General features: G+C 35.9%; 2 protein-coding genes across 2 annotated transcripts; one reads left to right on the forward strand and one right to left on the reverse strand.

The window, feature by feature from the left end:
- Window positions 1-1443: 1443 nt before the first annotated feature.
- On the reverse strand, window positions 1444-16647 carry hal (histidine ammonia-lyase). The gene is made up of 20 exons (XM_007235166.4): window positions 16345-16647; window positions 16165-16225; window positions 15962-15989; window positions 15292-15366; window positions 14519-14591; window positions 13962-14028; window positions 13809-13846; window positions 12499-12624; window positions 9821-9960; window positions 9643-9690; window positions 8615-8762; window positions 7524-7619; window positions 7383-7441; window positions 7195-7275; window positions 6010-6075; window positions 5731-5896; window positions 4360-4494; window positions 4085-4193; window positions 3330-3399; window positions 1444-2648 (listed from the first exon to the last, which is right to left on the reverse strand). The coding sequence occupies exons 1-20, from the start codon at window positions 16589-16591 to the stop codon at window positions 2517-2519; spliced, it is 1965 nt and encodes a 654-aa protein (XP_007235228.1). The 5' UTR covers window positions 16592-16647; the 3' UTR covers window positions 1444-2516.
- Window positions 16648-19990: 3343 nt separating this feature from the next.
- ucmab (upper zone of growth plate and cartilage matrix associated b) lies at window positions 19991-25846 on the forward strand. The gene is made up of 5 exons (XM_007235170.4): window positions 19991-20164; window positions 20422-20490; window positions 20943-21038; window positions 24097-24195; window positions 24914-25846. The coding sequence occupies exons 1-5, from the start codon at window positions 20107-20109 to the stop codon at window positions 25009-25011; spliced, it is 420 nt and encodes a 139-aa protein (XP_007235232.3). The 5' UTR covers window positions 19991-20106; the 3' UTR covers window positions 25012-25846.
- Window positions 25847-25946: the final 100 nt, after the last annotated feature.

Consider the following 25946-nt stretch of genomic DNA (forward strand, 5'->3'; position numbering starts at 1 on the left):
CAAAAGGATCCAAAAATTTTGAATGTCCTGTAATTTATAATTGCATTTAGAAACTTACTTGATGGAGTGTTATCCAGTATCCTTGTGAGTATTATATTACTGTACTTTCTTGGAATCGCAACAAAAAACATTCAAAATAAATTATATCCAAGGCGATCTTCTCTTTGCTTTCTAGTATCTTCTGCTCTCCTTAAGAAGTGAGGGAAGATACGAAAATAAGCTGTCTGTGTGTGTGTGATAGAGAGAGAGAGAGAGAGAGAGAGAGAAAGAGAGAGGGTGAGAGTAGTGTAGTATTGTTAAACACACACACACACACAGCAGCTGCCTGTGACATGCTGCTCCCTGCTGTGTGTCTCTTTCTATAGCTGACCCTCATTTCATCATACAGCATCTGAATAATTGAGCTCTTACAATATATAATCATATATGTATATATATATATATATATATATATATATATATATATATATATATATATATATATATATATATATATTTGAGAAACTGAGAAATCAGTTATTATTTCTTTTTTTTTTTCATTTTTTAAAACATTAAACAACAAAATGTAAATCGATTTGACTTATATTCCTTCAATCATAAAGGTATTTAATTTAAATACTTAAAATAACTGATTTCTCAAAAAAAAAATGTTTTAGAAATGTTTCCTTGTTGGAAGGGCTCATACATAGAACTCATAAAAGCCAAACACAGGGACAGTATTTCATTACAAGCTTTTTACACAAGTTGCATTAAAATAATGAAATGAAAACTGAAAGAATCTGGGGTGTACACACTCAAAATATGCAAATGAAACATAGTCGGACTGTAGGAAAAGAGTAATGTTACACAGGTTGATAAATGACTGAGAGCATGAGAATTAACAGCTGAACATAAAGCTGTAACTGAAGTCAGGAAGCAGAAAGAAGAAAAATATTGTTTAAAGCAACAGGAAATTCCTTTCATCCTGAACAGCATCAAGGTTTCAGACCTAGCCCAGGACATGGCCCCATGCGGATTAAGGAACGTTTACTCTAGTCAATCAAAAATACTGCTCACAAAAAATTAATCTTTATCTGTAACAGCGCTGCATTACAAAATAACACACTTCTACATACCTCTACATGATGATCTAAAATATCCTGTTTCCAAAAAACATTTTTACAGCTCACAGCACAGTCAGAGCTAAGAGATATGGTAAATATATATCATATTACAATATTTAAAGATACTTTTTTACAACACACAATATGTGATTGCTGTCAGAATGCATCTTTAGTGACATTTCCTTACAAAAATCACCCTTTAAACACTTTCCCATACTGAGTACCGTGTCTTTTATTTAAAATATACTGTCATTCATCACATGTCCCCTCATAAATAAAAAGCAATATTTGAATCCTCTATCAATGTCAGTGAGTTAACACACCTACAAAATGATACAAATAAAGGGTAAATAACACTTTATTTAAAGGGTACCTACATATGGGCTTAATAACACATTCATGAGGATTGAATAATGCATGTATAAAGCATTATTTGAATATATATGAACAGCTCACACCATTACATGCAACATACCATAAGACTTTGGATTAAATTAATTCAATTGTATTGATAGTATTACATACATCACAGTTGCAGGTTATATTTAAAAATGTGTAGGTTTGACTGTTGAGAGGGAAAAACATTTATTTAAGGCATGATAAAAACAACTCCAGTACATGACATGTTTACTGAATTCTGCTTAATGAATGTGTTCAGAATGGAAAATGTTTTAACACTTTAGGGCCTCAAAACTATTAACCAAACTTATGTCATTTTATAATAGTAATAACACAAGCTAGTTATAAATATCCAAATATTGCTTTATAAATACCTTATTCAATACTGATGGATGTGAAAGGAAGCCTCTATGCACTGTAAATAGCCTTCAAATAAAGTGCAACCAAATCAAGTGTATGTTGTATAATTTACTTATTTCCATTCTTCAAAACCCCTGAAACTATAAAACACTAAATATATGAATGAGAATTAAAAAAGCTCCTTGAAAGACAGATTCAGTTTTTATTAGCCTATCATACATCTGCTGAGTAGTAGAAGTGGCACAATCAGGTTAGGATCAACCAGAAATATCAACATCACAATTAAAAAGAAAAAGAAAGTTACAGTGACTCAAATGTGTTCTACCATACAATTAAGAATTAGTTAAAGGGTTAAACACTGATTATGTTCTCGATATGCTTATAAAAGTATACTGTTAACACCCTAGTCAAATATTGTCATATTGCCCCTTTCTAGTCTTAATGTCAGTGAAAATGAAATATACGATAGTTTCATAAATACAGACATAATAAATGAAGAGCAGAAGTACTTTAATGTAAATGAAAAGAAAATTGTCATCTCAAATTAACATTATTGAAAAAACAAATAGTACAAAAGCCCTAACCAGTACTGAGAACAGAAGCATGAATTTATACTGAACTATGTGTTCAGCTCAATGAGAAACGTTGTCCTGGTCACTCGTGTCGGACCCGTTTCCGGGGTGATGTTGGAGGGTCCAGAGAGAAGGCGGTGGGAGAGGACGGACGAGATTCAGGCAAGAGCTCGGTGCAGTACTTCTCAATGTATGGCTTAGCAACATTCCACACCTGGACAAAGAGAAGAAGATAAATCTGTGAGACAAGCTGATGCTGTGCTCTGAGACCAGTCAGCTGGGGGTTTTTAGTGTTTAAGACTGGGATTCACCCAGAATAAAGCACTTATGTTTCATCAAAAAATATTGATTTTATTTTTTTTCATTAATTTTAATTTTAATTACATCCAATTTTCTACCCAGTTTGTAAGGCTAATCCCTAATCACTAAAAATGCCACCAATTCTAGAACGCTACAAGTGAAGACTAGTGCATGCAACCGTAGACACCACCTCTTTTTGAACTGCTACTGATGCAGCATTACTGGGTAGCCAGCACACTGGAATAAACGTACTGAAGGTTCTGAACATATTCATTTACCACAGAATGTAAAAGAGGTGTTGTTTTTAAAAGCCCATTTTTTCAGCGTATTGAAAATTTCAGCTTAGACACAGAACCACTAATATGGGCATAAAAAACAGGGCGCCGACTCCAAAATGATGGATGACAAGACCGCAGTGGTCTACTGTCAGAGTTCTTTCTTTAAAGGATGCTTCATCGAAAAAAAGATTTATAAATATCTGCCCATGCTTTATCTCTGGCATTGCTATTCGGAAAAAGTTTTAAGAACTTACAGGTTTTACTGGTTATGATTCGGATATGAGGGTTTTGGAGAAAAATGTTAAATTGAAACTCACCTTCTGGTCTACTAAAAGCCGGTGAACAGCCTCAATGTCTGCAGACATGAACCTGTCTTTTATCCAGGGCCTGTTTTTCAGAGAAGCCAATAGAAAGAGAGAGACAGAAAAAATGAAAAATAATGAAAAGATCATAATCTTTGGTAGCTTCTTGAGAGTTTTTACAAACTCAAATGTGAAGTTGCACGTTTAATGTTTAACTACACGTCACATAACAGAATGTGGATGTTGTTTTCTGCAGTCATTTGTCTGTTCACCTGAGGCTACTGGCCACAATCATTATTACCTACTGCACTACACTATTTACTGTTGGTGATATTGCCTTTATGTTGTAGTACTAATTAATACACAGATGACATAGAACTTGATGCATTAATAAAAAAAAAACTAAAACTTAAATAAAAATACACAACTATTTTAATATTCAGCGGTGATAAAAAATGACTATTTTATTCTGTTACTTATGAGTATTTGTGCCAGTCTACTGTAGAAGCAGTTCAGAGTCCACAAGCAAATATTTATTTTTATGTAGTGATACAGGCTGACCTGGCAAATCTGAACACACAGCACCAAGGTAAACACAACAAATATCTGCTTAATCCCAAACCCAGATTTCACAATGAAAATTAAATGTTTTCACCAATTTATCATGAAAACTAAAAGATTTCAAAGATTTAAAAATGACCAGTTTTAGTACAAATAATAGAAAGACAACCTAAAGGTTTAACATTTAACATTTCAGAGACTTTACTTACTTGACTACAGAACGCACAAGATCATACACCTTCTCCAGCGGGGTCGTGGTGCGGACTGGGCGGAGAAACTCAATTCCCTGACAGGCTGCAAGCAGTTCAATGGCCAGCACTGAGAAAGAACACACCCAGAACACCATCATTCAAATAACTCATCTCTGCACCTTCCATCTCTGCACTCTCCATAGTCTTTCATCAATTTATGTATTACTCTGACTTGTGTGTATTCAGTAACTGTTATGAAGTCAAGTGTAGAGGTAATCTGGCAACCTGTCTACCTTGCTCAACATGTTCGATCACTCTCAGGGCCTTCCTGGCAGCCCAGCCACCCATGGACACGTGATCTTCAGTGGCTGCACTGGTGGACAGAGAGTCCACTGAGGAGGGGTGGCACAGAACCTTGTTTTCAGAAACTGCAAAAAAAAAAAAAAAACATACAAGAGGAATCAGAGTAAAATAGCTTTCTCTATAAAATATGTTTTGGGTAACTGGTTGTTGTAGAGTGGTATAAAAAATATATAAAAAAGGGCACCCCTGATAATTTTCAACTTTAAATCACTGGTTGTTCAGATCAGCAATTTCAGTTAAACATATTGTATAGCATACAAACACAGTGGTATTTGAGAAGTGAAACTAAGTTTATATGATTTGCAGAAAGTGTGCAATAATTATTTAAACAAAATTAGGCATCCCTTAAATGAAGGCACCCTAACAGAAAAACTGCATATTTAGTAGATCATACTTTTACAGAAATAACAGCCTCTAAACGCTTGCTATAGCTTCCAATAAGAGTCTGGCTTCTGGTTGAAGGTATTTTGGATCATTCTTCTTTACTAAACATCTCCAGTTCAGTCAGGTTTGATGGTTTCTGGACATGACACTTTAAATCACACCACAGATTTTCAATAATGTTCAGGTCTGAGATCATTCCAGAATGTTGTACTTGTTCCTCTGCATGAATGCTTTAATAGATTTAAAGCAGTGTTTAGGGTCGTTATCTTGTTGAAGTATCCATCCCTGGCGTAACTTTAACTTTCTCACTGATTCTTGAACATTGTTCTCAAGAATCTGCTGATATTGACTGATATCCATGCAAACCTGAACTTTAACAAGATTCCTACTTTTTGTTTGAGAAAATTCCATATATTTTTCTTCATAGTTTGGATGGTTTTAGTATTAACCCTTGTGTGGTGTTCATATTTTTGTTACTCGTTTACTTTGTTACTTGTATTTAATTCAGCAAAATTAAGCAATTTTACATTAAAATGCTTTACGCTTGCTTCACCTAAATTGCAAGCAATATAAACAGCTTACATGGTTAGAAAAATTAGTATCATTTGATGAAAAATGAAAACAGGTCCCACAGACCCGAACATTACACAAGGGTTAATCTACAGTGCAGAAAAAAAACACTATTTAAAACTTTTGTCTGCAACCATATGTAAAAAAACATACATTTAAACATAATTTATATAAAGTATATAAAAATATGTATAATAGCAAAAAAATCAATTTAAAAAGTTTCCTGGTTGATTGTGTTATGTAATGGTGTGTGATGTGGTTATGTGTGATGGTTCTAGTCTTTGCAGTACACTTATACAAAAGTATGGGATTACATGTATTTGGTTTGATGTTTAGAAATGACTGACCGAGGGCTGCAGCAGTGCAGTGTGCGATCATAAAGCCAGAGTTCAGTCCTCCTTCATTAACCAGAAAGGCAGGCAGTTCACTGAGAGACGGATTACACAGACGCTCAATACGCCTCTCGCTGATTGATGCCAGCTCATGAACTCCGATAGCCAAATAATCTAAGGCCTACAGGGAGAGACACAATAGCAGATAAATCAATTAAAAAAATATCCAGTGCTCAGTGCTGAAAAATCTATGCTTATACCTAAGATGTAAAGATGTTTAAGCTATACCGATACCTTTGCTGGATACTCTCCATGAAAATTTCCACCAGAAATAGTCTCTCCTCGCTCAGAAAACACCATCTAGTTTATTTGTTAAGGTGCATTTTAAAAAAATGAAAGCAGGAATTAATATATGTATTTGTTCTGAACATGCCATTAGTGTATGATTATTTGTGAGGGAAATTAAGAGAGATGAGAAAACTAGGTGAAGTCAGTCCCTAATTTCTAAATTCTTATAGCTATTTGGTATTGGTAGAAACTGAAAAATATAAAAACTAAACTTTATTTTTGTACATAAAAGTCATTTTTGCAACAAAAAAACAACAGTGTCCTCATATGGGTTCAGTAGTTTATTTTAACATAAAACAAACTATCCTTGCCATTTCAGGATCAGAATGACCCAATTAGTCTAAAAACAACATTTTATCTTTCTACAGTAAGTAAATAAACTAGTTTAAAATATAAAATTTAATGAGAATTTTTACCTGGCCCATGTTTCTGTCTGGACTGGCTGTAGAAACTTTTGACCGGGAATTACCTTCATCTTGTTTTCAAACAATTGAGTGTAGTGTTGTCATGTGACCACTAGATTTTATGGGTAGTGTTTCCATATGAGACCAAAGAGTCAACACTAGATTATATGTGTAGTGTTTCCATATGAGATCAAAGAGTCAACACTTTAAAAAAATAAGTATGATGGTGCAGAGAAGCAGAAATTTAACTTCCCCAATATTGTTGCGAAGACTTGTCATAAATAGGAACAAGATAGAGATTGTATTTATAGGATTTTAAATTAAGTGCAGTGGTTTCAGGCATATTCCTCCAGCCAAAAACACCAAATAAATGTACATAAAATGACATATACATTTAGATGATATCTTAAAAAAAAAAAATACATCCCTGCTATTGTCACATTTGGTCAGGAGCCCAAGTCAGACAGGGATCTTCTCCTATCACTTACAGTATGAACACCTGTTAGATGACCTAGAAGAATTGGCTGTTAGCGTTCTCATCCAAGCACATGGAGCTGTCTAACAAATCAAAGTTAATGTGTCTCCAGGGATGCACAACATCCTTTAACCTCCAGTTAGAGGGGCTAAAGGGGGGGAACTGACCATAACTAAATTGAGTGTGGCACAAAAATCCATGTCTGAAGGTCTCTAAATTCATTTTGAGCCAAGAAAAATACAGGAAGGATACAGGATTGTCTGTAGCACTGTTAATTTCTGTGTTTATGATATTTCTCACAAAAGCAATCGTATCATTGACCACACCATGGACCTGTAAAAACAAACCAAATACAGAATGAAAAAAAAATACAGATCATCATCGTAGCTGATTAGGAAAAGTTTGAGCAAATACTTGTTAAACTCAGAGTCTGGCTTTACCTGAGGACAGCAGCGCATGGTGTACGCATCCTGGACTCGGTCACAAAACCTGTGGCTTTCTACAGATGCAAACAGCAGTTAGCCAGAGACTGACAGCTAAAGCTCATTTTGAGTTTCAGGGAGTTGGTGATCAGCGCTTACCTGCAATCTCTGAGGGGTGGTGATCAGAGTCCAGAAGAGCACGGAAGCGCAAGGCCACCTCCTTCTGTCCCGGATGTGGACGCAGCTCATGAATATCTGTGAGAGATTTGGAGCAAATATGAGCTTTATTGTTTCATTAACAGAAATTGAAGTCTAGTTGGGTACCCTCAAAAATAGTAATAGAGTGATGACAACTTAAATAACCACTTGGATGCTTAAATGGAATATAGAATATAGGACCTTAAGAAATAGTACTTTATAGTTCCACCATGGGTTCCACTATTTGTATAAATCAAAGATACCCATTCATTGCACTTTTGCCTAGAGTATGGACATGTTTCATATATAAATATTAATGATAAAAATAGGCATAAAATAGACAATATATATAGAAAATGTTATACTTGTATTTTAGAAACTTTATTTATTTTATAGCCCATGGGCTTAAAAACAACAAAACTGCTAAAAATATCTACTTAAATCTATAAAAATAAAAAGGAAAAACAAAATCATTCTAGCAGTGCAATAATTGCATTTATTCTGATATTTATGTATTCCAAATGTTTTACTAATATTTTTACTAACTGTACATATTTATGTAAATGAACATTTGGGCCATATAACAAGTAAGTCTCCATGTTTTCTGCTTTATTAAACATGCTATTTATGATCATTAGTTATGCAATGAATGCTAAAGATGAATACAGATGAGACAAGAAAACAAAACTTTTAATCTTTTAAACTACACACACATGTTCAGGTTATCTAAAAATAAAATAACTACAATTTTAACTAACAAGTCACAGTAACAGACCCAAAATGAGTGATTATGTGCACAACCACCATCTCATAAAAATTGCTAGAAAGATTCAAACTCACTGCCTTCAAAACTGATTATTTTCCTGTTGTAAAATGTTTACTATTATAAAATGTCTAACCATACTGATTACATCAATGACATGGACTCAGTTATACTTGAATGAGAATCAAGTGTCAAAACTAGTTCACTCTCAGGTTTTAAAGTCTTTTTTCCTGAAGTGTTTCACATGAAGTAGATCAGAAACACAATTCCAAAGAAAATATTTTCTTACCGCTGTCGAACGCCTTCGTGGTTCCCTTCAGGACCTCTAGAGTGAGAGCAGCGATGACGTCAGCCTGCATGGCAATAGATTCTGCTCTCTCCACAGCCTCTGCACCCAGAGAGGTGATCATCTGAGTCCCGTTAATCAGAGCCAGGCCCTGAGAACACAAACGGCTTGATCATTCCTCAACATAAATATGATAATATCAGTTCACACTGGACAATATATATATGATTTCTCTAACTGTGGACATTATCAACAATCTTTATGAACACCTACATATCATAAAGGGAAGTCAACATAAAAGAGTTTTTTTATAAAAAGTTATATTGCTGAATTTCTTGTGGTCTATTTATCATAAATATTGAACACAAAAAACGACAGTTGGATTCACATTATGTCAAAAAGTGAACAATTATAAAAAGAAGGTACAATAATTTCAAGAAGTAAAATGTACAAAATGTTTTAGCCTTTTAATGTAGTATCATCATGTGACTTAGTATCATTTGTGACTGGACCAATACACTCATTGTCAAAAAATAGATGCAATATTAGCTGCACTTAGAAGGAAGTGTCAGATTGAATGCTATTTAGAATGGATGCATGTGTCACACATATGTAATGCAACATTCCAGGTATCTTGGTGTGAAATTGTAGAGGTTCCTAATGGTGTCCTGCTATAATCCATCCCAAACAGCTCAAATATTCCTGCAGATTTTGCAGTAGGTGTGGAGTGTTAATAACACGTCCAATAGCATCCCACACATTTTGTCTGGGACAAAACATTTTTGTTTGAGGATAAATGTACAAAGATCTGAATCAATATGCATAGCATTGTCTTTCAATCCTTACAATTGTTAAGGCAGTATTTTTACTTTCAGATGGTCATAGTCAGTTTTTGTCATAATTACTCCCAGCCAGTTACAAAACAAAGCAGGTGGGTCAAGGATTTATTTTTCAGCCAAGGGCACCACCACTGTGTCAACACATAGGCAGATAAAATCAGTTAAAGCCTGACAAGATGATCAAAGCAGCACCTCTTTTGGTTTCAGAGATACAGGCTTCAGTCCATGAGCTTCCAAAACCTGGGGGCAACACAAAAGTCAAAGATCTATTTGGGAAAAGCAAACAGATTTCATAACTGCTCTCGTTTCATCACTAAGCTTGGTAAACACTGGGATGAGAGATGAATGGAGTGTGAGTAGAGGCTGTTACGTATTTGGCGTCAGCCCAGCCGCTCTTAGGTGACCACATCTTCCCTTCCCCCATCAGCCCCAGGGCCAGGTGAGCGAGAGGAGCGAGGTCTCCACTGGCACCCACCGTGCCTTTCTCGGGAACGTATGACAGACAGGAAGCTGTGGAGACATGAAGGGAATGCATAGGCAGGATAGTGAGAACCTTAGGTGCTGTGTTTTCCACAAATTTAGCTGTCACAATTTTGTGTACAGATGTGTGTATTAGGGGATGGAGGACTAGTCATGTTTACCAGTCAAATAGTTATTTAAAACGAAGTTAACTAGTTGACTTGCCAATTAGCTGTAATTTCCTTTTCATTTAAATGTCTTTCTTTTTACAGAAGTTGACATTTAAAAAATGTCTCTGCCTATTTTTAACGTGTTCCATCATACTACCACAGGTGTTTCTGGTTAGCACTGGATGCTTCATTTAGAGCTGAATTTTTCATTTTTTTTATAATTTTGTCATTGAAAGAACTGCTTTTTTACCATTTATTTGCATCCTTTCACTGTTTTTTCACCTTCTGTCCAGTCTACCACTCCCTAATGCTATGACTAGTGGATATCGTGGTTGACGAGTTGACTACTCAATTAGTCTATGCAACCCCTAGAGTGTATTCAATTGTTCAGGTATCACTAACATGCCTTGGGAGTAAATAAACTAATGAATTGTTGCCACAGGGGATGATTTGGGAACGCCCATACCTGTATAAATTGTGAGGTGTTATCTTGTAAGTAAGGCTAAACACTGGCCAGAGTGTTCATGTCAAGATGTCGTGAATTTAAGCGAGCCCTGATATTAGGTGTCAGATAGGATGGGAAATAACATTTCCGAAGCTGTGCAGGAATTTAACATTACCACCCACAGTGTCTGATTAAAACTGTCAGTGTGATTAAGTGACTCTAGCAAATATCATTTTCATATTCACTGAAAGAGGCCTTATACAACTATCCCACAGGTCAGTGCAGCTTTTTGTCAGCTTTTATGGACCATGGCAAAAGTCCCGGGACACAATATTAGGACACTACGCACTCTTATATTGACTGTTATAACAAGCACTTAGATTGTTTTTGATAAGAAAAACTTAGAAAAACAGTGTTTCACTGCAGCATTAAAGCAAAACTTAAAAAACCTTTTTAAAAAGTCCTTGGGTGAGGCCTTTTTATGTCCAAAAGATAAAAGATGTCAACATTCCATCTGAAATCGTAGGAAGTTATAAGTGTTTATTCCCCCTTTGTTTGCTTTGGGGAATTGTTGTGTTTTTTATGTTGCATTTGGCCACAAAAGCATTAGATCTCTGATTAGATCACATCTGGATTACAAATAACACTCTAACTCATCCTTAAGAGTTTGGGTGGAGGTGCACATTCATAAGTTAGAGATGTCAAACACACATGTGCACAATTTTCTTTGTTTCTCTTGCTTACACTGTAAGTAAAAAGGGTTCTATATAGTGCTGAAAAACTTAAATCGTCATCGCCTTTTTGATGCTATACAAAACCATCTTCTAAATTATACTGCTCTGGAAAAAAATGAGACCACTTAAAAATGATTAGTTTCTTTAATTTTACCAAATTAAACAACTCTGGAATATAATCAAGAGGAAGATGGATGATCACAAGCAATCAAACCAAGCTTAACTGCTTTAATGTTTGCACCAGGAGTGACATAAAGTTATAAAGCATAAAGCAGTGTGTAAGACTGGAGGAGGAGAACCTGACAAGATGCATTAACTGTGATGTGATTTAAAGGGTTATATATGATGTGACCAGGGTTATTCCACTAAATATTGATTTCTGATCTCTTAAAACTTTATGAACATGGACTTATTTTTTTGCGTTATCTGAGGTCTAAAAACTCTTTTCTGTTATTTCAGACATTTCTCATTTTCTGCAAATACATGCTCTAAATGTCAATAATTTTATTTGGAATTTAGGAGAAAGGTTGTCTGTAGTTTATAGACTAAAACAACAATGTTCATTTAGCTCAAACATTTACTTATAAATAGCAAAATCACTCGCCATTCGCAATGACATGCCAAATGGGGCTAGTATCTCCTAGTATGTCTCCTTAATCTTGCCATTTCACATGGTTGCCAGGGAATGCTGCATTAGCCTGTGGGAGAATTGATTTAAAAGCGGATTCAGTGATTTTGCTTGACTTCCGTGGACAATTAGAGCAAGACATCACCAGTTGCGGTTATTACCATCCAGTGCACTGGCCACTGTGTGTGGTAATGCTTTCTGTGATGTATACATGTCATTGCAGATCAAGGGATGTTAAATACCTGCACAACTTTGGAAAATAAATGTGCCACCCATCTGAAACCAATACATCAGGCCTCACTCTCTGATAATCAGGTCTCACTCTCTGATAATTCATTCAGCAGTGGTTATGCTCATACAGGTCTGCGTGTTCCTAAGTCATCCCCTGAGGTAACAGTTCATGGTCAATTTACATACTATCTCATCTCATGACTTCTGGTGTCTCAGTGTAGATCTGTCTACAAAAAAGTTGATTAGTCTATATAACCCTTGTATTTATTCAGAACCCAAAAAGAGCACATTTTTTTAAGAGTAGGCAAAATACAAAAATGTAACAACTCCACAAAATAAAAATAATATGTGATGTTTATTTTGCTAAATGATAGTATTTACCATTGAAGGCCTGTATCATGTTGTGGAGGGTTTCCAGAGAGATGCCGCTGTATCCTTTAGCCAGGACATTTATCCTGAGGGCCAGCAGCATGCGTGTTCTCTCAGGACTCAGAGGCCTGCCCAACCCTGCACAAACACACAATAACACACATTATAATTTATAATAATTATACACACTATATAATGCTGTAGAGGAAGAGTTAGAGGTACAGCACTGTTTAACCAGAGCCGGTTACTATTTCGCCGTAATATATATAAAAAATTACTGCAAAACGCTAGAGGGAGCCTAAAGAGCGAGTCCTTAATTAATAGGAGTGATTTTTTTTTTTTTTTTTACAGCAAACAGTAGGGTTTTGGACAGCAGAGATGCTAAATAGCATTATTGCTACTGTGAGCTGACTGGTTGGAAATCAGATGCTGGAGATACAGCTATACATTTTAAAGGCTTATAATTGCAGTTGAAAAACTTAAAAAAAAACTATGGAGGACCAAGACACCAAAAAAGTATGAATAAAAACAGAAACATACAAAAGAAAAAGAATAAAATAAAAACACAAATTAATTAATACATATGAAACCTAACATATACGAAATAAAAATAAATAAACAAAAAATGTAACAAGTACAGTATTATTATATTTCTATACTTTTTTATTTGGGCATTTATATATTTCTCAATTTTTTTATTTTTTTATTTATTTATTAATTATGTACTATTTTATATATATTTTTATGTTTTTATGTTTCTTAACTTTTTATTGATTTATTTATTCTTATTTATTATTATTATTATTATTATTTATTATTTTTTCATTTATTTCTTAATTTCCTCCGTGGGATGATAACGAAGAGGCGTGTTTTTCACCTTCAGGGTTAATAATCGAGCCCAGATAGTGATGAGCTGATTGGAGTATAATAGTTTGAGATCTGAAATATCAGAGAAGCTGCTGCTCACCTCTGTAAAAGGCAGTGTATGCTGTGATCATTATTAATAGTATTTTTCTACCTTTTTGTTTGTTTCTGCTTTTATTATTGTATTTATTTATTTGTTTGTTTGTTTGTTTGTTTTAGCAGGCTTTGTAAGTACATTACCAGTATAAAAATATCAAACATAACTCATTATAAACTATGATCTTGCTTCAATGCTTCATATGAACCCATTTATTTAGGACTCGGGAGCGCCCTCTGGTGTCTCAGAAATAAAAAAATGATACAAAAATGTTTCTACCATGCAGTATGTTATCTGGTTTTATAAATGGAAATTTACAGAGTAAAATAATTCTGATTTGAAAGCTTGAATATCATCTGACCTGCTGAGTGTGAGCGAATGAGATTTTCCTGCAGTTCCCTATAGAGAAGAAAAACACAGATTTCAGATGGATAGATCTGTAGGGTGGCGTGTTGCATATGATCATATAAAACCAGCTCAAAAGCAACACAAGTATCGAGAAACATGGTTGTACTTAAGTTTGCTGATTGGAATGACCGTCCGAGCAAACTTCCCAAATCCTGTGGTGATCCCGTACACAACTAAAAAAACAGAGAAAACATTTAAACTTGGATATAAACATTTTAAACCACTAAATTAGATTTTTAATCACTACAATCTTTTGTAATACACAGTTCTCATCAGAGCCAAAGTAGATACCTGACTAATAAATCTGTATGCTTCTGAAGCCTAAAAAGGCTCTAGAGCAGAGGGCTTCAAATCTGGACGTAGCGTCCAATTTCTGTTCCTGGACTTTGTGACCTCTAGTAGGTGTGACACTGTATGGCCAATCAGTTGTATCAGCTGTTCCCTACGATTTTCAGTGATTACATAAACCAAAACTGGCTTGGAACTTGATTCAAGATCCAGTTTTGATACCCTACACTCCAAAACATTAAAATTCTTGTATAGTCTGCTGTAGATGATGTGTAATTGTTCAATAATAAAAAAAAAATACATGTATAAGAGTGCATAGCCCCAATGTTATAACAGTACACAACATTTGTAAAGCCCAGCTAAAATAAGACTTACCTTTCTTTTCTTTCACTATGGTGTCCAGAAGTTCTCTTGACTGCTCAACCTTTTTCTCAGCCTCAGGAGTCAACTAAAATCATCATTTAATTTTACAAAGTACAGTAATTTCACACACAATGTAAAGTTAATAAATGCTCAGTACTTACAGTACATTACAGCATACAATTACTGGTCAAAAGTGTTTCAACAGTGGCAATTACTTCACAAATCCACTGATAGTGATGCATGATCCAGGCAACTTTCTTACTGCCGCTCCAAATCTGCCATATCTTGTGTAGCATTTCTATTGGTCTATTAATTTTTACATTTTGAGTAAGGTAAAGTAAAACAAATAAGATTTTCTTGCAACAGCATAACTTTTAAAAGATTAATTTACTTCCATTATTTTTATTCAGTTGGTTCTTTTATATTCAAGGTGTTAACTAATGGCTTGTCCCCTAAAAATGCCCCATTTAACAATTTATATTAGATTTCCATTTTTTTGCCCTCAAAGTTCTGTCAGTTTACTGCTTCCCTTCATAACATTTGAGATGACTAGGCTTTTAACTATTTTAGGCAATTAAATGGAAAAAGTAAATTTATTGTCTTAAATGTCAATCAAAAAAACAATTGTGGTGGCAGGCGGCATTAATTACAAATGTAAAAAGGTAATTCTAATATATTTTCAAGAATTGTGCACAAAACCAACCCATGCAATAAACTGAATGGAAAATGAATATACTAACTATTGAACCTGTTTTGATATTGAAGAAATATTGAGTTTTCTGTACCTTAATTTTGTAGCGGCATCGCCCTAGGTTGACTAGATCAGTGGAACTCAAACTGCTGCCATCTAGAAAAATGTACTGGACAAAACAGACAAACACATTATTCAGACAGTGAATTAATAAAGTTATATTTCTTTATGCCATTGCATTTCAATTGCAGGACAAAATAAAGATGTTCAAAGTAAAACAATCAAGTGCAATAAAAAATGATGATAAGCTTCCCCAAGGACTCATTTTTTGCTCTCTGTTATTCTCAGAAGATAACTGCTTTTTTGGAACAAAATACTGAATAAATTATTGCTATAAATAAAGTTTAACCATTTTTTCCACCGGTATAATGATAATATACAAGCACTAATATAATGCAAGTAACTTTGAGCAATTACCTTTTAAGCATAAAGAAAATTTAGGTATTAAATTTGAAATGTCATTTTAGGATATTTTAAATAACATTTAAAATATCATAAAAATAAACAAATTCTTTATTAGTCCTCATGCCATATTTACATTAGTGAGCTCACTTAGTAAACACAATGGGGAGTAACTTGGTCAGCAAAAAAATGAATGATTGAATCAAGTCTGTATATTGTACGATAACCCAATATTGCAATTACTGTGACAGACTGAATATTCTTTTCCTAGGATTTTCAGTGGTTGTATGGATTAGTCTCACCTCGCTGGGCTCTCTGTAGGGTCTTGTTCTGTTTTTTCTTGTTAAGGTAGAGTGGGTTAAACATTCACATAGTGGATTTCAAAAGTACTTTGGAAGACTTTTCCAGTCCATAAACTGGTTACATTATCAAAAGGCCGCCAACATAAAAACACTGTACAGTTCGGTACAGAATAACACTGCAGTAGGATGTTTAATAAGGATACAAATATGACATTCCAGGCTGGCTGGGAATGAAGTCAGATGACATAGTGTCTCCTTCAATCTCTAGACAAATAAATAAAAATAAAAACGACACCAGAGCTGATTATTGAGCATTAATTCTGCAAAAGCAGTTATTCAGATTAATTCTGACACGGCAGTTTCAAATAAATATAGAACATTACCAAGCTCCACAAAGTCATTGTCCTCCAAGACATCCTCTATAATGTCATCAGCATCCAGCAGACCCTGTCCCTGACACCTCCTGGCCGCAAAGCGCACCTCTTTGGCCTGCGGGATTCCTCCATTATCAGGCTTGTTTTTGACGTAGCGTTTGAGGGCCTCCACTCCCAACCAGTTTATAGTGTAGGACGTGTCCTTACAGGGAACGGTCAGCCACTCGTCCCTCACATGCACTGTAAAGCGTGGCATTGTAAAGCTTCTGTCAGTCTGTTGTCTTCACAGAGATGGACTGATGGTAGGTGTGTGAAGGATCACGTCTGGTGGAGTTTGCCAGCCTGAACTGACCAATCAAAGGCTTTATGAAGAACCCCTCCTCAGTGCAGGGCCAGTTGAACCCGGGTTTGTGTTTGACCAAGCTATCTTTACTCTACTCTGATCAGTCATCTATTTCTCTCTCTCCCTCTTTCTCTCGCTCTCTCTCACAAACACACACAGACACACAGTGAAAAAGACACATTTAGTCACTATATGCACATGATATATTGTCCACAGGTGAACTTCAGTGCTGTATTTAAGTATTCTCATCTTTTGACACTTTAACTTTAACACCACATTTCAAAGACAAATTTCAAATTTTAAATGTCTCAGTATTACTCTACTGGAAAAGAAATGAAAGAACATGATGCACCTTTTTAGCAAAGCAATACAAAACAAACAGACAAAAAACAATGATAGCGCACCATTCAATAATCCCTTTGTTTAAACACTTAGGGCCCTATTTTAGCAATCTTAGGTGTTCCACCAGCTCGAAACACGCAAAAGGCATGTATTAATATCCTTAAATAATTGTGTGTGTTTATTTGCATAATTTGAGTTAAACCAATTAGTGTGCCACTTGCCATACCCTTTAAGAGCCAGATGTGTTCTGACTTTGGTCAATTGCTAACTCAATGGCGCAGCTACCTGGACGTTTCAACGCTTCCGTAACTAGCAGGGTGTACACACGTTGGGCATGCACCTGTGTTGACAAGTCACTGCCAAGATAGCAACAAATGTCTGATTGTGGATGTGGTCTGATTGTGGTCTGCCTAGGTTGTTTTTAGTCACTGTCACACCTATGTTTTCTGTTGCCAAGATAGCAATATGTGTGTTTCTAATACAGAGTTGTGGTTTAAAGTTGACATAAACTTGACATGACCATTTGCAATATACACATTTATCAAGAACAACAAAACTTGGTGCACTCCTCAGAAGAAGACAATCTCCATTGTTTGTGCCATTATACCTTTTCACTACCATGGTTTTACAACATTTAAATAAGTATAAGGAATATTGATTTCAAAGAAAATGTGTAGTTTATTTTTGATTATTTCAGTTTTTTACTTTTTCCTGTTTTCCTGTATTGTGAAGAGCAGATCAGCACGCTGATAAACACAGCAGACAGTCCTCAGAAACACCTTTTTGGCAATCCAAAGAACACAAACATTGGACCTATCCCTCTCTCTCACACTTTCACACATTTCTTCGTCTGCTTCAGACTCTGAGAGTGCATACCTCACAATTTACACATTCATTCATGTACCCAGTGCTGAGGTTTAGCCAGACTGCAGGAGAAAAAAAACCTGAAAGCAAACACCTCCACTGGCCTCCTGGTCGTCTACAGCTGCTATGAGAGGGGCTCCTTGTGTAAAGGGGCCCAAGTTCATTTCCCTCAAAACCACTCACTGCACCCAAAACATTTTCATGGTCTGGAGTGTGGAGTTACGTCTCTGTGCTGGCAAGCTGATTTACTGTAAAAAATGGTGGCAGCACATGCTTCTTATGGAATAATGAGTGAGATACTCAGAATGAACTGAATAAAAAATATAATGCACCAAGTTGTTTGAATCGACAACAATACAGTGCCCTCCAAACGTATTGGAACAGAGAGCTTGATCCCGTTATTTCTGCTGTAGACTGAAAAAAATATTAATATGTGACAAAAAGATCAACATTTCAGCTTTTATTTCCAGGTATTTACATCTACATCTGATACACAGTTCAAAATATAACAAATTCTGTCTTAACCCATCCATTTTTCTTGTGAGCAAAAGTATTGGAACATGTGACTGTCAGTTGTTTTTTGTTGCCGAAAAGTATTGGAACCGTTACATTGATTATTCAAACAATAAACAGCGCTTAGTTTTAGATTTGGGTTTTATTTGTGCAGACTGTGCATTTATAATTAGAGAAGTAACCAACATGAAAACCCAGAGCTGAGAGAAGATGGAGTCATTGCACAATTATTGTCCACAGCCAGAACAGCAGATTAAAATGTCCCGAAGAAGAAAGTTGTCACTGGTGTACTAAGTAGCAGATGATTTCTTATTTCTGAATGCACACTGCAAGCAATAAAATGGCTTGCCTTTCAGTGATGTGCAGACGCTATGGCCCAATGTGCTTGGGCAACTGCCCTTTTGCCATCCTTGGCTGATATTGTCCTTTCGAGGGAGGGGAAAAAATAATATTGGCAAATATGATTTCATATTTCAACAAGATTTTCTTTATAGTTCGCAATTTTGATTGAAGTTTCGTAAAACAAAGTTTTCAGAATCAATCATTCAGATTCAGACACCTCAAGAGATAGGGAAAAAGGAGGGGCACGGGCGTAGTGGTGGACACGTAGCACGCTTCACTAGAAAAAAAAAAAAGCGCAGCACACGACCGGGCGGCGCTTCAGCCGACTAGCAGAGACCCACTAGGAGTTTGAAGATGCTGTGGGAGTAGAGTGACTGCCCTAAAGGTGAGCTTGAAATGTAGCCTTTACAGTATTACAAGACATGATCACAATCAACTTTTATGCTACTAAAAAAAAACAACCAGTAATGTGTTTTCTGGTATTTATCGCTATTTGTCACTGTTAATATGCATTAAACTAGAGCTCAACGTAATTGTGCATCTGAATACATGAGTACTTCACAACACGTACCTGATTATTATTGAAAATGAATGACTCCAGGCACTTTTAAAGCTTTCCGTATCCATGCATGATTAATATCCCTCGTATCACTACTAGGGCTAGTGTGCAATGGCTTCTTAGATTATTAACGTTATTGATGTTCTGAACATTACATGTTCAGAAAAAAAATAGCAGCTTAGCATCTTGTAGTCTTTCTGAGCTCCAAGTCTTCTCCATCTGTTAAATTCAGCGCCAATACTTACTCCAAATTTATGCTGTCTTTGGTCATTGAGCTTCTTGGACGTGTAGTATCTAAGATTTGCTTTCTAGCTTCCACAGCTGCAGCACCGAAATTGTGTTTTTAAACCTGGCAACCTCAGGGGTGGGGAATGTGTGTTGGGCAATGAGCAGTAGCCCACACACAAAAAGATTTAGAAAACTGTACCACACAGTTCTAGTCAGAAAATACTGGCTTTAGCTCTATTGACAAGAGATGACAGTGCATGGACTTTACATGTTTCCTTAATATCTGATGACACATCCTGATCATTTTAATATTTACTACTGAAAATATAATCTTTATTTGTACTTTTATGTCCAGCTCTATTTATCCCCCTCGCAGGAAGGCTATTCATTGCTACAGTTTCTGTACTTGCTGAGGGTCCACCCTCCAGAAGCAAATTCCCTGTGCCCCTCCCATCACTCAGCCTGAGCTCCTGAATTCCTGACACTGCTTCTTCAGTCACAGGCTCCAACTCAGCTCCCTGCTATTTCTGTGTGGGACACTTTTGTTTCTGATCTTCTGCAGCTTGGATAAAGCTCTAAAATGTTGTGGACGCGCCTGGCGTTGCTCAGCTGTGTGACTGTGCTGTTTGTCCTCACCTGTGAGTATGACACACCAGAGGATGGAGGATGATTCTGTACCTGTTATTATGGAGAGGAATGTGGAGTGTCTCAGGTCCTTTATTTTGTGGAGCATGCATCTACAGACCTCATACAAGAACAATGACAACAACAACAATCACATCAGTGCTGGAGTTTATAGAATCTAACATGTAACTGGGATTGCTTGCTTGAGTAAGACTGTTAAATGGATCGGGAGGTAGGGAATACTTGTGATGTTCTTTGTGGTGTGTTACAGTGTCCCATGAGGGTAACGGCGCATCTGTGTCTGATGGGAAGGCAGACAAGAAAGCAGCAAGCCCACAAGGTGACCAAAACAATATCAGCTCTGAGATAGTTATTATAGATCTTCTTCATGTAACTGTAATGATTCATCATTCATGATTCAAATCTGTGTACTACTGTAATAATTATACATTATACAAATTCAAAGAGTCCTATATAAGCTTTATTTAAAAAAAAGGTTTATTTTCTTTCTTGTGTGAAATGGAAGAAGCATTTGTGGAATAACAAAGTCAGATACATCATCTTCAGTATTACAGAGTTGGATAATTTATTTGGCTATTTTGTTCTATTATTGGCAAGAAAATATCAAGTATCAATATAATACAGTTTAATAATAATTACTTGCTTATCCCTTCTCAGTGGAAGTGTACTGTAATTGGGGGTGATTGGGGGTGGTTGCACGGTCTGCCTTTGTTTACTTGATCTGATCTGATATGACACTTGGTTTTGGTAATTGTTGTTTATTAATCTAAGGTGGCTTGAGGGGAGTTTTCATGCAAGAGAGTGATGCCAGCAACTTTTTCAGGCGTCGCGGCAGGAGGGCAGTGAAATCGCAGGATGAGATCAATGGTGAGTTTGTCTATGGTATTCCAGAGGATCAATTTTCTACAGATGAATGTCAATCAAGAGAATTAAGAATTGTTCACCCATGATGTGTGGGTTGAAGTTTTTTTTAGACAATACTGATTTGGCTTTTGTTTCCAGTGTAAACGTTTAATCTGACTAAAATACAATTAAAACAACACTGTTTGGACTGTTAGAGCTGGTAAATATGGTTGTGGTAGTATAGACAGACAATTTAAACACTTTTAAAAAGTCTGTTGAAGATGGCAGTTCCTGTATTTATCACGGCTGGTTGAGCACGATTTGGCATTTTTTCATATTTGAGGTTAATAATCATGTCAAAGCAAATTAATCTGATTAATTAAACTGATTAATTCATCAGGATTATTTGCACTGCAAAAAATCCCAGCTGCAAACAGTCATTTTAGGAGTCTGAGGTTTAGAGTGGAGAGTGGGCTCTGCAGGTGCTGCTCCTGACCACTGTGCTTTGAGCCAGCTGAGGAATGCAGCAGAGGCTAACCACAGCGGTGAGCAGGAGCCACAGGCCAACATGGAGAAACCAGCCCCCAGCCACTGTCAGAGTGGGGTCTGCACACAGTCCTCAGACACTGAGTGGGCTTGTATTTTGCTTTTCTTTGAAACTGGTTGTTTTACAGCATTGACTTAACTTTGCTCATACACTCATACTCATATATTAATCATTTAAAAATGAATAAAGTGCAAAAGTGGCAGCAGACAGAAAAACTGCATATACTCACTCAGAATTCCTGAGAACGTCTAAGAATTAAGCAGTGTTCATGTAAAGACATGATTTTAGTAATTTAGAGAGGTTAGAGTTCAGGCAAGTGATGGGTTATGTCAGAGGTTCGTATAGGATCTAACCAACAGCTGTATCTTTCAAAGCTGTTTTTTCCTTGAACAAAGATGGAAAACAAAGCATTTTTAACAAGAAGTAATGTATTTTTGTTTCATAAAATTTTAGAATAAAAAAAATGTTAAAATGTTGTGGAACCCTAAGAAATTTGAGCTCTCAGAGAACTTTCCTGACTAATAACCAAAATACCTTGGGTGGTGCCTGCTTTCAAGCCTAGGTAAACAAAACTGAATAGAGTCCTACATGGTGTGGAATGTATAGGTGCACTTTTCTTACCACCTTGAAACCCCAAGTGGCACAATTATTCATATCTCTTATAAAATCTAGTTAAGAACTACGTGTAAAATACTTCAAAACAAAGCCTTCACAGCATCCACACAGAAAAACAGTATAAAATGAGCAGGATCTTTGCACCCTGTGCAGGGTGCATTGCGACGCTCATTGCTATCTCACACCTCACAAACAGTCTATTTTCACACCTCTTGCTTTATCGTTTAAATAGCAACAATGCTTATGAATATATCTATGCAGATAGGTGTGGTGGTCTTGAAATGAGGTGTGTTTGGTTAAATTGCCATCTTGGCAAAAGAAAACGCAGGTGCGCCACTGTCTGAAATGAATCTAGGCAGACGTCTACAGTCATATGTTTATTGCTATTTGGCAGTGATTGGTCAACACAGGCACATGCCCACTTTGCGTACATCGCCGCTTATTACACACACAAATTATATAACATTATATAAAATACAATATAAAATATATTAAAATACCCGTTTACCCACCTTCACAGCATGAATGACCAGATCAGTTTTCTCTGCATGGACATATAGCTATAGACAGATAGCTGTGCCGTTGAAATAGCAATCTGCCAAAGTCAGAGCGCACCTGACTCTTAAAAAGATAAAAAGTAACACACTGATTAGTTTACTGCATGCTACACAAAAAAATGAATAACTAAGAGAATTAGTACATGCCTTTTGCATGTTTCAAGCCATGCAAGGCATACTTTTTTCAATCGTTATGATAGCAAAGACACAGACACACCTTAAAGCAAGCTGTGCAGTGCTGGGCTCGCAAATAGTGCTCCTAGTAGTCTTGACATTAGAGATTTAAAAAACAATTAAACACACGGCACATGGTGTAACAGCAACCCTTCTCTAGCAGCCATTTTGGATCCCACATTTGCCCCTTAAAATAAAATAGAATCAATTGAATACAAGCAAATTCTGAAAAAAAAAACATCACACTTTTTGTAAAAATGATAAAAAGTAAAGGAGACTGGATTCTACAGCAAGATAATGATCGTGAGACAAAAGACACAAAAGAGCAGAGTAAACAAGATGGCCAAGGGATGTTACAGAAAGCTTTAATAAGAACGCAATTGATGAAAATTCCCCAAAACAAGAAATAACTTAAACTTGGCAAAGGGTAGGGTTAAAATAGTGACTATGCAGGGTACCCAAACGTTTTGTTTTTTTAACTGTAAAAATACATAAAAAGTAGTCCAATATTTTTATATGCCATGTGCATGAACACTAATGCTGCCCCAGCTAGTGAATTGGGAAATGCCTGGGAAAAAACGCTCTTAAAATGAGATAGGGAGCCCAAGCACGGGCGAAAAAGCGAGAACGGGTGAAAACTACAGTCACGCCGAGCGTGACAGAGAGACAGGGGGAGAATGTAAACAAAAGCTTGTCAGAGAAGCATTTAATTTTTAAAAAATTATTATCGTTCATTGTAGTTCAAACAACCTCAAGGGCGAGATGTTTCATGCTCATCAAGATGTGGCCCACAGGCCGCCTACTGCTGACCCCTGCTATACATGTATACTGTATTACAGTACATTATAGTTACCCACAATATTTGCAATACATACTGTGCCGCCTTGACATGCTGGTGACTCTCCAGCGCACACCTATTTTGATTCAAGAATATATTATTTTGCCGCCATAGTTAGACCCTTTCAATGAATATCCATATACTGACTTCTTTCAGAAAAAAAAAAAAAAAAAATGTGCTTCATTAAAAAAGGAAGAAATAGTTGACATGGTTATTTGTAAGAAGGGCTCAATTGGGAGTTCAACCCATGCCATTTGATCTATTCATGTTTTAAAATCCAATAAGAACCACAGCTTCACAATAATCCTTTTCATTCTGAATGTTGTTGTAATTTTAATGCTGTTCCTCCAGCTGAGCAGAGGCAGAGACTGGCAGCTGATGAAAGAAAGAGGGAATATCATGAGGAGCAGAGGAATGAGTTCGAGAATTATGCAGAGGAAGAGCATGATGGTGAATACAAAAAGACTCACTCATATCTATCTATCTATCTATCTATCTATCTATCTATCTATCTATCTATCTATCTATCTATCTATCTATCTATCTATGAAGTTAGGGAAATACAGTTACAACACTATGTAAGTAATGTATGTAAGCCATGTTTGAGCTTGATAACACTAAATACTTTTATTTCAAATAGTATACATTTGAAATTTTGGAAAATTACATGTATAAATTTAACACATTTGAGAATGTGCTGTAGCATATCTTACACATTAATTTCATTATAATAAAAAAAAAAACAATTCCCCAGGTTTTTTACTTTTTTATTTTGTATTTGTTTTCTATTTACAGTAAAGGGAATTTTTGTTTAATTGTTTATCTTTGGAGTATATATGTATGCACTAAATATTCTGCACTTTATTATTGTAGTACATTTTATTGTGGTTTGTTACATGACATTCATTTTATATTACATTGCTTATTTTTTTTACATTACTATTATTTAGGTCTTGGTAAGCTACTGTTGTTTACAACACCCAACATTTATTGTACTGCAATATTTCAGAATATCATGATATTATTTTAGGGACATCCACGAATTCACATTGTTTTGAAAATTGTTACACCTCTACCATCTGTCTTTCCGTCTATCTATCAATCAACCTGGCCATTTTCCTATTAATCCTAATTTAAACTGACCCTTTTTCATCCAATTCCACTACAGAGCAAGATGAGAGAACCCGGGAGAAGACAGAGCAGTGGAGAGAGTTCCACTACGACGGCCTCGACCCTTCTTACGAATACAACCGCCACACCATTTAAAGGTGACCAGTGGAGGTTTTTGTCCATCAGGGGAGGAGAAAGGTGCCAATGAACCAAATAACGCTCCCTGCCAGCTCTGTAGCCTACTTACTAAATGAGCTCTCCCTAGATTTACTGACCAAAATCTAGAGCACCCTCTGCTGGACAAAAACTCTTAAAAAAACTTTCTCTTAAAGCAGCAGCTGTTTCTGGTGGGGGGTGCAGTTAGACCAACAGTTAAAGGTGCTAAGCTCTTCTCTGTGAACAAAAGGTCTTGTACCAGATTTGTGACTGGGCAAGGAAGGAAATATAATATTTAGTACTTTGATTATTTTCTGCACCATTGTTCTGAATGCTAAATGCGTCTGTAATGAGTGTGTTACATAGCACATCTATCAAAACAGTACTAGTGCTAAAGTTCAGCATGCTTATTATACAAAGTGCACAACACATAGGGTATATTAATATTCACAGCTGATGATACTGTATACATGTGCTTTATTTTATTTTAATACATACTGGAAAGATGTAATACATGTATGGAAGATTTCATGCATTGTGTGATAAAGGGGTTTTAAAGTTGGTATGATGTATAAATTTGTAATGAGTTCAGTATGAGCTACTACAACAACAAAAATATGATTACGCTTTCACCAGTTTAGTTCAAACTGTAGTCATATACAATCTGTACATCTGTGTATTTACAAACAGTAAAACTGTCCTACTAATGCAAGTATACAGGTAATACATGTAGTTTAATATGCAGATTTGTTGACTTGTAATGGATTCAACAGAATGCATTCTGTAATGTAAAAATTCTAAACCAAACAAATAAAAGTCAATATCTGATCTTAAAGCTGTCCATTTTTACTTAAAGTGATGTCCATTAAATGTGAAATTTAATATCGGGATGAAATCAGCTAAAGACAAACTCTGGACTGGCCTGAACAGAACCT

Source organism: Astyanax mexicanus, chromosome 2 (assembly GCF_023375975.1).
Source record: "Astyanax mexicanus isolate ESR-SI-001 chromosome 2, AstMex3_surface, whole genome shotgun sequence".
NCBI lineage: Eukaryota > Metazoa > Chordata > Actinopteri > Characiformes > Acestrorhamphidae > Astyanax > Astyanax mexicanus.